The 14,287-nt window shown below is 47.4% G+C and overlaps 1 protein-coding gene across 6 annotated transcripts in view; it reads right to left on the reverse strand.

The window, feature by feature from the left end:
- The window catches only part of HDAC11 (histone deacetylase 11), a 54,711-nt gene that overhangs the window by 18,812 nt on the left and 21,612 nt on the right, over positions 1-14,287 (reverse strand). For 4 of the 6 annotated variants that reach the window (XM_064156306.1, XM_064156307.1, XM_064156304.1 and 1 more), the window contains exons 4-5: positions 8,448-8,596; positions 5,049-5,149 (exon numbers count right to left, since the gene is read on the reverse strand). In XM_064156306.1, coding sequence (XP_064012376.1) covers positions 5,049-5,149; positions 8,448-8,514 — 168 coding nt within the window. In that variant the 5' untranslated portion in view covers positions 8,515-8,596. Of the gene's footprint in view, positions 1-5,048; positions 5,150-8,447; positions 8,597-9,731; positions 9,855-10,165; positions 10,252-14,287 lie in introns of those variants that run through there. The other 2 variants (XM_064156303.1, XM_064156308.1) reach the window with 2 other exon arrangements.

Below are 14,287 nucleotides of genomic sequence, written 5' to 3' on the forward strand. Positions count from 1 at the left end.
TCCAGGTACTGGGCACAGGTGAGGTCCCACCAGAGCAGAGGGACAGTCACCTCTCTCCATCTGCTGGTGCAGGCTGCCATTGGACTTCTGGGCTGCAAGTGCCCATTGCTGGCTCATGTCCAGCTTCTCATCCACCCAGAAGTGCAAAGGTGACATTTGGATGAAACAAATTTTGATCTCAACTATGAACAACAATCAGACAAATTCAGAGAGTCTTCATGCAGTTGAAAAACAATTCTAACAGCAATGGGAAAAAATGGGAGGAAAAAAAGACTCAAACCAACGGGTGCAGTGCTGCAGGCTGTGAAGGGAATGCAAGAAACCCTTGTGTGGAATGAGCAGAGTGAGCAAAGCTTTCCTCTCACAGCTGCACCAACAGCACAGCGCCAAGCCAAAGCCATGCACTGCTTCAGCCTTACCTCTCTGCCGTGTTCATAGCCTAACAGAATCACAGAATCAGTAAGGCTGAAAAAGCCCTCTAAGAGTATCAAGTCCAACCTTCTGCCCAACACCTCCATGACCACTAGACCATGTCCCACACCTACTCGTTTCTTGAACACATCCAGGGATGGTGACTCCACCACCTGCCTGGGCAGCCTGTTCCACTGCCCCATCAGTCTGTGAGGAGAGTCCTGGGGTTCACAAATGAAGCTACAGCCTGGCTAAAAAAGCTTCCCAAAAGCACCACTGCAACAACTGAGAGATGCTGCTTCAACCTGGGCTAGCTTTGTGCATTTTGTCTTCAGTGTATTAAGTTTGCTTTCCAACATCTCTGCAACAAATCCCCAGCACAGCTACGTCTATATTCAAAACAAAGAAAGCAAAAGGAATTTGGTTTATATAAATGTGTACTTCTGCAGGCTGTAAAAATACAGAATGATTTTGAGCAGGGCAGGACATTAACTATGTTTTTCCAAGCTGTCAGCTGGCTTCTATAACACAGCTACTCACACAGTATTAGTTTCCTTTGATGGAGAACAAAGCCTTCAATCTTTTATTACTATTCTTTCAGATCAGTACTTTTTAGCTCAAATTGCACACATCAGAAGAACATCAGTTACTATTTCTTTTGGTAGCTGCTTGCTCTCACTCAGCCATCATCAAATTACTGCTTATCTAGCAAAGTTTTATAGACATGTAATTAAGTAACTTAGAAATTAAAACTTGGTCTAGATTCAGGGAAGGGTAAGAATGTATAAATGCCACTCACTGATATGTCTTTGCTTACCCTTTCTAGTTAGCAGCTCTGCTCAGCTCTTTATTTCTACTGCTAACAGTACCAGATATTTTGTAATCCTGTGGATGAATTTAAGTTTGAAAAGAAAAAAATCACTCCCCATTTTCTATAAAGCAGACAGAAGGCAGGTTAAGCCTTACCCAGCTACAGTCTCCTTTAACAGATGTCTGCTGCCACATGAACCACAAGGCAGTGTCACTTAATATGGCAAAGTGTGACAGTGTACTGAGATCACAGAAGCATGGATTTGAGTTGGAAAAGCCCTTCAAGATCATCCAGCCCAACCATTCTCTAACTCTGTCAGTGGTGGAGCTAACCCATGGCCCTCAGCACCCTATCTTTGAAACACTTCCAGGGATGGGGGTTCAACCCCCTTCCTGAGCAGCCTGTGCCAGGAACTGCGAACCCTTCCAGGGAAGAAGTTTCCTCTAATACCCAACTTAATCCTCCTCTGGTACAACTGGAGACCATTTTCTCTCGTCCTATCTCTTGTTACTAGGGTGAAGAGTCTGACCCCACCTGGCTCCAGCCTCCTTTCAGGGAGTTGTAGAGACCTATAAAGTCTCCCCTCAAGCCTCCTCTTCTCCAGACTAGACAACCCCAGCTCCCTCAGCTGCTCCTCCTCCTCAGCCCTGTTCTCTAGACCCTTCACCTGCCCTTCTCTGGACCTGCTCCAGCCCCTCAGCATCCTGCTTGGTGTGAGTGCCCCACAACAACATTACATCAAAAAAACCCCACCAAACTAATCCAAAAGTCTTACTCTTCCTTGCTTCAGCCCAAATTCTCTACCAACCTATAGATGTTACAATATTCTTGCTATTAGCTTTAATTCCTTACCTATAAAACCTCTCCTTAGCAAAGTTAACTGACTAAACAAATTTGTTCAAAGACTTAATGTTCAAGGACTAAAAGTTAACCTGAGCAGCTAATATTAGGAAGCTGAAGTAGCTGCTTTTATGCTGATACATCCTGGATTAATACAAACAGCACATTAATGATCAAAGCCAACCTCTGCTGTACTGCCTTTTATGTTATGCATTCATTGCATTCCAGCATTTTAAGGAGCCAACAACAACGTCAAATTTTGGTTTAAATTATGCAGTTTTGTTCTTTAATATCTAAATTTAAACTGTGTTTAAATCTTTGGTAAGCTCCTGGAGCTAGTCCCAGCTTCAAGGGAAAACTCAGGACTTACAAACCCCACCCCTAAGTAATTAATATAATTTTGGGGTCCTTCTTTCATAGGTACAGCAAGTGCAGTTTTAGCCTGAATTAATGGCAGATGAGATCCTCAAGGAGAGGAGGAAGCTTGCATTTTTCACACAGGTTTCCAGGTCAAGGTATGAACATACTCTTATCAGAATTCCAGAATCACAGAATGGTGTGGCCTTTGGCAGCCTGATCTAGTTGGAGGTGTCCCTGATGACTGCAGGGGGAGGTTGACAAGATGACCTCTGAGGGTCTCTTTCAACACAATAAAACCTGTAAAAGACTTATATGGTCTGAAGGCTGCTTTATAACCTCACTGCCTGTCTCCTTCCAACATTTCAGAATGCTGAGATGCAGGAAATTCATTCTTTTACATAACAGTAGAAACAGGCACTGCATGGAAAAGTACTGCAAGCAAATTCTGCAAAGTCCAGTTGTTGCCTTAGACACCTGCATTCCTCAGAGCAGTGACCAGGGGGGCAGGTGCTGCTGTAAAGGTAGCTCCTCACCTGAAGCAAGGAACCCTTCCTTCCAACACACAGCTTGACTTTCAGCAGTTTGACCTGCATTGTGCACACCGTTTTGTTTCTCTCCAACCAGCCCCCAGCCAGCTTCTTCAGCTGCTGCTGAGACACCAAACATCACCTTCTGCCTGTAAGGCTACAGAATTTCCTACCAAATCCATCCTCAAATCTCAGATGTCCTGGTTTGAACGAGGACATAACTAATTCTGGTCAAGGATGTGACTTCTCAGCTCAGCCTCTGCTCAGCAAGGCACTTTCTGAAGTCCAGGGCAGGTTTGCATAGACAAGGGCTGCTTCTAGCAGGGAGAAACAGATGGGGAGAGTTCCAGACAAGGGCTCTCACTTAGAATCACTCCTGGGCAGGTCAAGGGCACTGTCACATCTTGTGCTTCACTTTGGGGTGCAGGAAGTCAGAGGTGGCACCTGAAGGGAGAAGCAGACAGGACAGGTGACTCTCAACTGCCCAATAAGGAATTGCATCCCATGGATGGCATCTTCAGGAGCAAGTTGAGGAATCATTGGAGTCAACTGCTTCTTGCTCTTCTTCAGTGGCCAGCATGCAAGGAGTCCTGGAGCAGGTTGCCCAGAGATATTGTGGAGTCTCCTCTCAAAACCCATCCGGATGTGTTCCTGTGTGATCTGCCCCAGTTGATCCTGCTCTGGCAGGGGAGCTGGACTCAACAATCTCTGGAGGTCCCTTCCAAGCCCTACCATTCTGTGATTCCAGTTTCTACAGTTGCAAGAAATACTCTCTCAAGAAAAGGGGAAGGAGAGATACACATTTGAATGCACAGGACAGTACTGGTTTTGAACCCCAAGACACAGCTTACACAGACAAGTCCCTCTGAAACCACCCTGCAGGGACTAAAATGATGATGATGATGATATTCTATCTGAGCTATGCACCTCACACCCTGCTTCAAAGAAGTGCTTCAGTAAAAAGAGGTAGGTGGTTCTGTGGAATTAAAAGCTCACTATCAAGAACAGCTGCAATAAAAATCAAATCTAATGACGTATGAAATTGCATGTAACTTTATAGCACAGAGAGAAGCAGCTTAAGAGAACCCAGGAAAGGAGTTGGAGTGAGAAAGTTCACACAAATAACAGAATCCTTACACAGAGAAAATGAAACATTCCAGAAATAGCAATACAAGGACTCCTTCACTATTGAAGGGCAATGACTCAGAGTAACTTCTTCTGAATGATGAAATTTCTCATAGAAATCCCTCCTCTGCCCTCCAAGTGTTGCAAAATAAAAACCTCACCTGCCCTCATCAGCTACCCAACTCCACCTACAGATGGCTGAGTGCATACAGAAACAAAAATCTCACACCTTTCAGGTTACACTGAAGCTTAACAATTGGATGTTTCATTTAGAAATACCCAAAGAGTGCTCTTTATCTCCTGTGAATTTATTATTTGGCATGAGAAGACCTGCACACACAGCTAACAGGCCAGGTTATGCCCCGGCATTATCTTTCCTCTCTCTCCATACTCCATCAACACAGGCAGCATCTAAGTATGAAACCAGATGATCTTTAAGATCCCTTCCAACCCAAACCATTCTGTGACCCTATGATTCTATGAGGCCAGTACTTCCCCCTGCAACAAACTGACAACATAATCCTTACATGGATGCTCTTTTGAGACTAACTAAACACCAAAGCATAAAGCAACCCTTGCATTAAAACCCATCCACTGAAGTACTCCCATTTTTGTGCTCCCCAATGTGTCTTCAATTTGAGCACTGTATTTTACTAGACTAAATCCAAACTAACACTGAGGATTAAAACCCTAGTACTGAGGAGAGTATTATTTACATCCCAAACATTAAAAATGTTCCTTATGTCCACTTAACTCTGCTAGAATGTCATTTCAGGTCACCTAAATAGTAGCTGGTAGATCCTCTTTCTCCTCTAGAGTGTCAAATTGCTGTTAGTTCTGTGTTTTCTCTCAGTGATAATGTTATCAAATAGCCCATTCTGTAAAAGCTGGTTCCATAACAAATCTAGCAGGATATGTGTTGCCTTGAACAGGAATTGTAGACAGCTTGTTGAAAAACACATGAAGTACAGCACCTTTAATTTATTAAGGTAGCGTCTCGTGTGAACAACCAAGAGATCTTCATCAGCAGCTTCCCGTGCCTGTACAATCAAGTCATCTGCAATTAGCTTTTCTTCTGGAAGGGGAAAGAAATAACAGTTGGCATTGCATACCATTTCTTCCCTGCCTGTAGTGCATTCTGCCAAAGGAGCTACACTGGCCCTGATGTATAACTTCATTTGACATGCAAGTCACTGGAACAACTTTTGTTTGCTCAGCGGTACAAATGCCCTCTGAACAGCTCAGGTGTTAAGGTGATGAGTCTCTGGAAAATCCTGCTTACAGAAAGCTGTGAGGGTAAGCATGGGAATTGTTTAAACTGAAAGACAAGACAGGTGGTGACAGAGGATGGGCACACTGAAGAGTCACGAGACTCCTTACAGGCCAGGGCTTGATACAGTGGGGAATTGTCTTACCATCAAATATTCACCATTCTTTAAGACACTCCACAGCTGGCCTAGTCTTTAGTTCCTTAAATCAGAGTATTAAATAATCATAATTCCCCAAAACTGCTTGAATGCTCATGGAAGTGAACACTTAGGCCTAATGAGGATACTTCTGCCTCATACCAAGGACCAGCCATTAATTCTTCCCCTCAGGGAACAAAGATAATTTACTTAAACTCTCATTTTCCAAGAGCAAGGTATGAAACCTCACCCCAAGAATTCAGAATGCAACCAAAGAGAATAGGTTTGACTGCAGAGGTCTGGGTGTGAATACATACATCTGGGCTATAGTCACCAGAAAGCTCAAGTTAGGGTCAACTGAAAAAGCCAAGCAGTGCAGAAAAGCAATGCTGCTTTGCTAAGATAAGGCATCAGGCGGAGCTTCCCACACACACTTCTGAGATTCAATTGCTGCATGGCTGCAGCCTTCCAAGACTGTGCCTCCTCTCCAATTTTACACTTGGAAGAGGCAGAAACAACTCAGAAACGTGAGAGATTTTGTTCTGAAGTGTTATACAAGAGCAGCACCTGCAACAATATTTGTTTTGGCAAGCTTATGTTTCTCCTGACTGAGGCTTGAGAAACATTTCGTGCACTCATTGGTGTCAGACAGAGAAGCCAAATTGCCAGCAGCTTCCTTCTGCAAGAGGGAGATGGCAAAAGATTTGCACTGGTGATCTTCTAGAGGATGACAGGGGACAGTGTAGGGTCAGGAGTTGCTGCAGAGCCAGAGAAAACCAAACCACAGGGGGTTTATATCCCTGGAGGTATCCTATAGCTCCTTTTCACATAACAAAGAAAGAAAAATGATTTGGCAAACTTGTTTTCTGTGAAGGACTGAGAGTGAAGAGTGGACATGTCACACAGCAAAGAGGCAGAGGAAAGGCATCTACTCAGAAGAGGAGCAAAAAGGTTTCAAGGTTGATCAAAGGTTAATCAAGGATTTTGATTCACGAAGAAAATGGTTATGGCATCCATGGCTTAATTATTTAAGGTTATTGGAGAGAAGATTCAAAATTCTGGTCTGGAATAGAGAATTGGTTTAAACTCAGTCAAGAATGCCTCAAGTCAGAAAGGGGAAGAGTTAACTGCAAAAGATCACCAGTTGAAGGAGTCCTTAGGACCACATAAACAGAAGGGGCCTGGTTCTCTGGTAACCTTTGTCTTGGCAAGAGAAAAAGCCTTTTAATTTCAACTTGATGAGTAAGCTGTAGATGAAGAGATGCCAAGTCTGGAGAGGAGAAGACTGAGAGGGGATCTAGTCAATGTCTATAAACATCTGAGGGCTGGGGGTCAGGAAGGAAGGGACATGGCAGTCTGCTCACTTTTGCCCTGGGATAGGATGAGGGGCAATGGATGGAAAATGCAGCACAGGAAGTTTGACCTCAACATGAGGAAGAACCTCTTTACTGTCAGGATCTGGATGTGTTCCTGGACGACCTGTGCTAGATTCTCTGGTCCTGCTCTGTGGCGGGGTTGGACTGGAAGATCTCCAGAGGTCCCTTCCAACCCCTAGCATCCTGTGATCTTGTGATTTGTATCTCCTCAATGTATCTCTGTCTACATCTTCCAATGTGTTTAAGCACCATCACAGTAAGTTCTGCTTATCACCAGAGGCATCTCAAAGCTCTTCCCAGTCATTATCAGAATGCTGCCGTGGGATTGATGAACTATAGAATCAACCAGGTTGGAAGAGACCTCCAAGATCATCCAGTCCAACCTATTCCCCCAGCCCTATCCAGTCAAGTAGACCATGGCACGATGGATTGATACAAGCTGCATGCCTCTTTCAGCTTTGCCAGCACATTTGCAGTTGAATAACTAAGCCACAGCCCACAGCAAGCCAGTTGGTAACACTTGTGGTTTCACAAGCCACAGGGAACAGCCCAGTTCTTGCTACACCAGGTGTAAAGCAATGGAAGCTACACACGGTGCTCTCAAACTGCAGTTCAGGTCGTGCAAGTCCAACTGCTTGTCAGCTTGCAGCTAACAGGAAGCATTTTCTGTTCACTGTGAGGAAACTGAAGCCTGTTCTGTTTCAGACCCAGGCTGCATTCTCGAAGGAAAGAAACTGGGACTGCAAACAGCAGCTATCCTCAGAGGACACTTAAAGAAAACACTGTTCTCATGCATTAAGAACAGAAAGAAAGTGTCTGAACCATTAAAAAACTGTTGAGTATCAAAACACAGGGAGCTGAACTAGGCTGTAGCATCCTGCACCTAAATCAGGCTAGGCTGAAAGTTAAGATTCTGGTACTCACTTCAGAGGTGGAAACAGCTTTCAAATGCCCCACACCAAAGTGCCTGCTTATAAAGGCCAAGCAATTAGATCTTGCCCACTCCAGAAATGTTTTAAGGTGGTTTATGCTCACGTTTCTCCTTCCTCCAGTTCACTCACAGCCTTGCCAAGCTTTGGACCAGGCTGAAATGAACCAAATTAGTTACTCTGACAAGTATTATTCACACCTCAGGGTGAGCAAATCATTTGATGAGCTGGAATCTTCACCCTCACTTCAGGAGTTTCACTGTGCACAAACACCATGACTGAGCTGAAAACAGTTTGTTTAGAGGAGGGGGCTGGAAAAGACATTTTCAAAGGACTGTGAAACAAACCAAAGAGCCCAGGTCAAGATGTCTGTGTTAACACTATGACTGCATCTTTTAAATACTTCATGGACATGACCTTCAGCAACACAGGACACTCAAACTGCCTCAGAAATCCTACCAGCAATGTAAGGGGCTAAGATTTAGGATTTATCTAAGTTTTAAATATAGAAAATATTTAAAGCAGTCCAAGTGTGATTAAAGAATAGAGCTTAAGCCTACACAAACAGCAACAAAGACACACAGTCTTTGAGCTGCAATTAGTTAAGTATGCTCTAACTGTGTCATTTCTGCTGGCCTACAAGGTACCTCCTGGTATTTTACCTTTCAGGAAATTGATTACTTTTCCCCATTTCCCTGCATCAAATGGATGCAGTTTCTCAAGTCCCATGAAGGTGATGTTGTAGTCTGGAGAATAGACGATAGGCCAGCATGCTGATGGTGGATCCTCATACAGCTCAGTCCTGTGAGGCCTTGGAAAGCAAAACAAAAAAGAACAAACCACAAACCAGTCACCACCTTTAGCAACTAGTTACAAAGTTCTTCACTCAAATCCCACATGACCAGTACCAGTCCTTACTAATACCAGTTCTCCCATAAGAATGAATCCTGAAGAGGCTGCTTCCAGTGAGGGATTGGAACTTCAGCATCAGGGTCAGGGACAGTAACATCCTTCACTTCATCCAGTACAGTTACACTAAATTAACCAGTAGTGGGGGGGTAAAAAAGGAATGAGTGTACATTACTGAGTTCTGCACACATTAATTAATGGAAACATTTGTCCCTCTCCCCTCATCTTTCCAAGCAGCACTTCTAGCTCAGAAAGTGCAGCTGGTTTTCCACACAAATAATCTTCCACACGTGTATTACTGGATGGTATTTTGAAGTCTGAAACACACAACTGAAAAACCCAAACCGTGCTGCTCAGACACATGATGCTTCTAACACACGTGGCTGGAAACACTTCTAGGATCCTTTCCTAGGAGCAGCAGATTATTTTGTGCCCAGCTCAGCACAAGTGAAGAGGCTTGGGTCTGAAGCATACAACCACAGGACAGATCTCATGCCCGTAACACTTTCCTTTACCTGCCCTCCATGTGTTCTCCAAGCACAAGCAGGGACAGCAGAGCCAGCTCAGAGCCCTCCTTTACAAGCTGCTCACAGAAGGGGTGAGCAGTGCTGTGCCCCGCATTTACACACACTCTGTGCATACAGGGGTCAAAAGGCCTGAGTCCAAAGGTGATGCTGTGCTCACACTCAGCCCATCCCACCAGCTGAAGCCTCCCTCCTCTGCCCCAGCCCCAGTGTTCCTCACTGATGCTGACAGCTCTCTCCCTCACCCCAAATCAGCAAAAGGCTTCTGGAGACAGAAGAGTCTTTTGTCAGGTGAACAATCCAAACACAAACGCTCTTATTTCCAGCCTCGACACGGTCAAAACCACCCTTTAAAAGCCCAGCTCAAAACAAACCAAGCCAAACCTCCTCGAATACAATAGAGGCTGTTCACCAGAGCCTGCTGCTTCCATCCCCACACACCACCCACAGACAGAGCCACAGCTCCTGGATGTTTCCCCCGTCCCACCCCACAGTGAAGGGCTCCGTTTGTACCACGGGCTGTGCTCTGCCGCTCCGGATCCCCTCAGTTCCTCGGCACAGCCCTAGTCCTGCGAGGGCTGAAGGAAGGGGACATCTGCCGGGGGCAGCCGTGGGGATGCCTCAGGGCTCGGGCCGGCCGCGGAGCAGGTGCCGAGCCCACCCACCTGCCGCCGGCGGGGCGGGGCGCGGCGGGGGCCGGCCGGGCCCGGGGAGGGCGGGGGCGAAGCGGCGCTGCCGCAGCTTCAGGCCGCAGTCCCTCACAGTCCGCCGGGCGCACCTGGCGGGCCTGGCCCCGGGCCTCGGAACCGGGAAGGCCTCCGCCAGGCCAGGCCTAGGCCCCCCCCGCCTCCCCGAGAAACGCCTCCCACCCGCCAGCGCCGCGCCCGTGCCCGTCCCTGTGCCTGTCCCCGTCCGCGTCCCCGGCGCTGTGCCGGCGAGATACTCACATCCGCCCGCCCTCCGCGGGCGCGCTGGCCAGGCCGCGCACGGTGCGGATCGGCCCCGCACCGACAGCGCCGGCAGCCCAGCCCCGCCCCGCCGCGGGGCGGAGAGATGCGCTGGGCGAGCAGCCGCCGGCCCCGGGCTGCGGCCGAGCTCCCCGCGGAGGGGGCAGCAGGCCCTGCGCTCGCAGCCGAGCCCGCCCGGAGGGGACCGCTGCCCGCCGCGCCCGGTGCCCAGCCCCCTGCGGAGGGAAACGGGGCAGCCCCGGCGCCCGGCGCAGGGCAGAGCGGGGCTGGGGCGCTGGGGCCTTGGCCGCGGTGCTGCTGAGCAGGAGAAAGCGCAGTTAGGGTTCTGGGGAGACGTTTAGCGCTGCCATGAGCGGATCCTGGGGCGCTCGGTGAGGTGCGGCATGACACGAGATCACCGAGAAGCTGCTGGGCACAGCGGTGCAGAGATGTGCTGCTGAGGGACGGGGTTCGGCACCAGGCATGGCAGGGCTCGGTAATGCTTGCACTCGATGATTTTAAGGGTCTTTTCGAGCCGGAACAGTACTGCCGTTCTGTAATGCGATGGGAGATAGAAGAACAGCTGCAGCAGTCAGACATCAGCTGCTGCTGCTGCGATTTATGGCCAAAGGACTCAAAACAGTACCGTTCAAACTAGCTCCGGATAGGAAAATACAACTTTCATTATACAACAAAACGAACAGGATACATGTAGGTGAAGAGACCTATCGGGGCAGCAGCAGAACGAGGGAAACAAAGGTGAAAGAGTGATACTGCCCCCCCTGAGCAGCAGAACTCCCACTCACAGAACCGCTGGAGCAGGTCCAAAGGAGGCCACAAAGGTGAGCCAAGGGCTGGAGCAGCTCTGCTAGGAGGACAGGCTGAGGGAGCTGGGGTTGTTCAGTCTGGAGAAGAGAATATTCCAGGGGGAGCTCAGAGCTGCCTTCCAGTGCCTGAATTGACCCTAGACGAAGGCTGCAGAGGTGTTTTTCATAAGGGTGTCTGGAGACAAGGCTGGGGAATGGTTTGAAGCTGAGGGAGAGCAGGGTTAGACTGGATCTGAGGAAGAAGGTTTTCAATATGAGGGTGGTGAGACTCTGGAATAGGCTGCCCAAGGAGGATGGGGATGCCTCCTCCGTGGAAGTGCTGCCAAGGCCACACTGGATGAGGCCCTGAGCATCCAAGTCTAGTTGAGAGGCATCCCTGCCCATGGCAGGGGGCTTGGAGTAGATGATCTCTGAGGTCCCTTCCAACCTAAGCCATTCTGTGATTCTACGATGATTCTGTGATTCATCTTGTCAGCTCAAGATTCACCTCGCCAAAACCACCCCTAAATTCAGACACACAAGAGAAATAGACTAGTGTCCAGTCAAAAGCCAGTTTCTCAGTGTGCTGTACTAATCCTGCTTGAATATATAAAAAAATCATTTCTCCTGCAGTCAAACAGCTAAATCAATAATGCCATCGTGAGGAATGGTCAGTCAATGGCAGCAATATCTATCAAACCAAGGATAAATGTACTCTTGCTTCATGAGGAGGAATGTCTCTTTATGAGAGCTCCAGATAAATGTCTTCCTTCTCACACCACACTGCCTTTGGCTTGGCGTTCAAGTTTGATGGATGCCTGGACTTCACCTTGGTATTTACTTATCAGCCAGAGGCTGTTATCCCAGGAAAACATTCTATCCCTTTGGCATTATCTTTTAATTAACAGTTATTTTTTGTTCTGGCCCTTTGTTCAGCAGATCTACCTTTTATTCCTTGAGGCTTAATTACAGTTTGGATGCTGTTTGGTTAACCAGATACAACATGTTGTTATTTCCCTTTCATTCAAATGAACTTTGAAACTTACCTAAAAATAAACTTAGAGACTATCTTCTGTATTTGCTAGGTGTTGGAAATGTTTGTTTTATTCTCCATGTGCTTTTCCACTGACCACTCACATCTAAACTTCTGCACATGCAAAGTTTGTTCAGTCATTCATTTTTTCACCTTCCAACCCAGACCATTCTAGGATTCTAAGATGACCCAGGGCTCAAGCAGAAGGGATGTACAGACCATACACAATCCAGCCTTCACTACACTTCTTGGAATCCTTCAAAATGAAGCCCCAGATGCACCATAAAAGTGAGAAAATAGAATCACAGCCTTGTTCTAGTTGGGAAAAAACCTTTTGGACCATCAAGTCAACAACTCTCTGACTCTTAACAAGTGCTAAACCATGTCCCTTAGCACAGCATCTCTGCCTCTAAGAGATGAATTACAGCCCAGCTCGTGCACTGCACTGCTCTTAGTTCTCCACTGAGAGCTCTCTTTTCCCAAGGCAAAGGGAATGTATTCTCCTTAGACCATTTCTGCTGAGACAAAGTGCAACTGGAATGGTTTTGACAACATTATGGATGATGCTGGGCTCCCGTGGCAGGGCAGTTTATTAATTGCTGTGTGCTTGAAAGCATAGGCACATCATTGTTGGAATAAGTAACAAGCAACTTAGTCACTCTCAAGCTCTGGCCTCTTTAACATTCTCTTCATCATCATTCTTCTGTTGGAAATCACAAGAAGCACCTCTGGGAGGACAGGCTGCCTTCCACAGAGAAATGCTTTATTCCTCTATGTTCTCTGCTGTTATGAGACCCCTGCTGCAGGACTGGGGCCAGCTCTGGAGTCCTCAGCACTGCAGAGACAGGTACCTGTTGAAGCAGGGCCAGAGGAGGCCACAGCAAAGCTGGGAGGGCTGGAAGCCCTCTGCTGTGAGGCCAGGCTGGGAGAGTTTGGCTTGTTTAGCCTCCAGAAGAGAAGGCTCCAGGGAGACCTCAGAGCAGCCTTCCAGGATTAGAAGGGGGCTATAGGAAAGCAGGAGAGGGACTTTTTACAAAGGCATGGAGTGACAGCAGGAGGGTGGTGGCTTCAAACTGGAGGAAGCTGGACTGAGATAAGACATTAGGTAGAAATTCTTTCCTGTAAGGGTGGTGAGACACTGGAACAGGTTGACCAGGGAAGTTATGGAAGACTTCAAGCCTAGAGGTGCTCAAAGCCAGGCTGTAGGGGACCCTGGGCAAGTTGGTCTAGCGTAAAGGTGTCCCTACCCATGGCTGGGGGTTGGAACTAGATGATCTTTAAAGTCCCTTCCAACCCTAACCAGTCTGTGATTCTAACAAGGTTCCAGTTTGAAACTGACTCAGATAATGCCCTGTCCTTCATCAGCTTCTCAATATCCCATAGAACAGTAAATGACCTCTTAGTCCTGCTGACCCATCATGGTGAAGTGACTGAAACATGATGAATGGGTTTCTACTTTGGCAGAGGGTTGGAGTCGATGATCTCTGGAGGTCCTTTCCAACCTCTGCCATTCTGTGATTCTTCCATATCAAAAAACAGTGAAGTTTGAGACAAAAGTCAGTGGGGGGAAATTTATGAAACCATGAAAATCAGGACTGTGGATCCAGTCATTCATAATCTGTGTTTGTGACAGAACCTTGAGGTCACCTCAGCCACCCAGCTGAAGCAGGATGATGCCAAGTGAAGAGCTGATGCAACTTATGGCATTACTTTAACTTTCTAGAACTTTCCATTTACTGCCTAGAGCTGCAATAATGCATGTTGCAATGATCCCAGTAGGTTTGGTCAAGCCTGGTGTGCAGTTAATCCTCCTCCTCTGTAGGCAAGCAGTTGAGCTACCTCCAAAGTCTCATGGAATCATAGAATGGTCTAGGTTGGAAGGGACCTCTGAAGGTCAACCCCCTTGCAGTCAGCAGGGACATCCTCCACTAGATCAGGTTGCCCAGAGCCCTGTCAAACCTCACCTTGAATATCTCCAGGGATGGGGCTTCAACCACTTCCCTGGGCAACCTGTCCCAGTGTTCCACCACCCTCATAGTAGAGAACTTGTTCTTAACATACAATCCAAATCTGCTCTGCTCTTGTTTGAAGCTGTTGCTCCTAGTCCTGTCACTGCAGGCCTTTGCAAACAGTCTCTCTCCATCCTTCTTGTAGGCCTCACTCAAGTACTGGGATGCTGCTGTTAGGTCTCCCAAGAGCTTCCTCTTCTCCAGGCTGCACAACCCCAGCTCTTGTCCCCACAGCCTGTCCTCTGTAAGGAAAGAAACTCCAAAAAGCAGTGTG

The sequence above is a fragment of the Pogoniulus pusillus genome, chromosome 16 (genome assembly GCF_015220805.1).
Source record: "Pogoniulus pusillus isolate bPogPus1 chromosome 16, bPogPus1.pri, whole genome shotgun sequence".
Lineage (NCBI taxonomy): Eukaryota > Metazoa > Chordata > Aves > Piciformes > Lybiidae > Pogoniulus > Pogoniulus pusillus.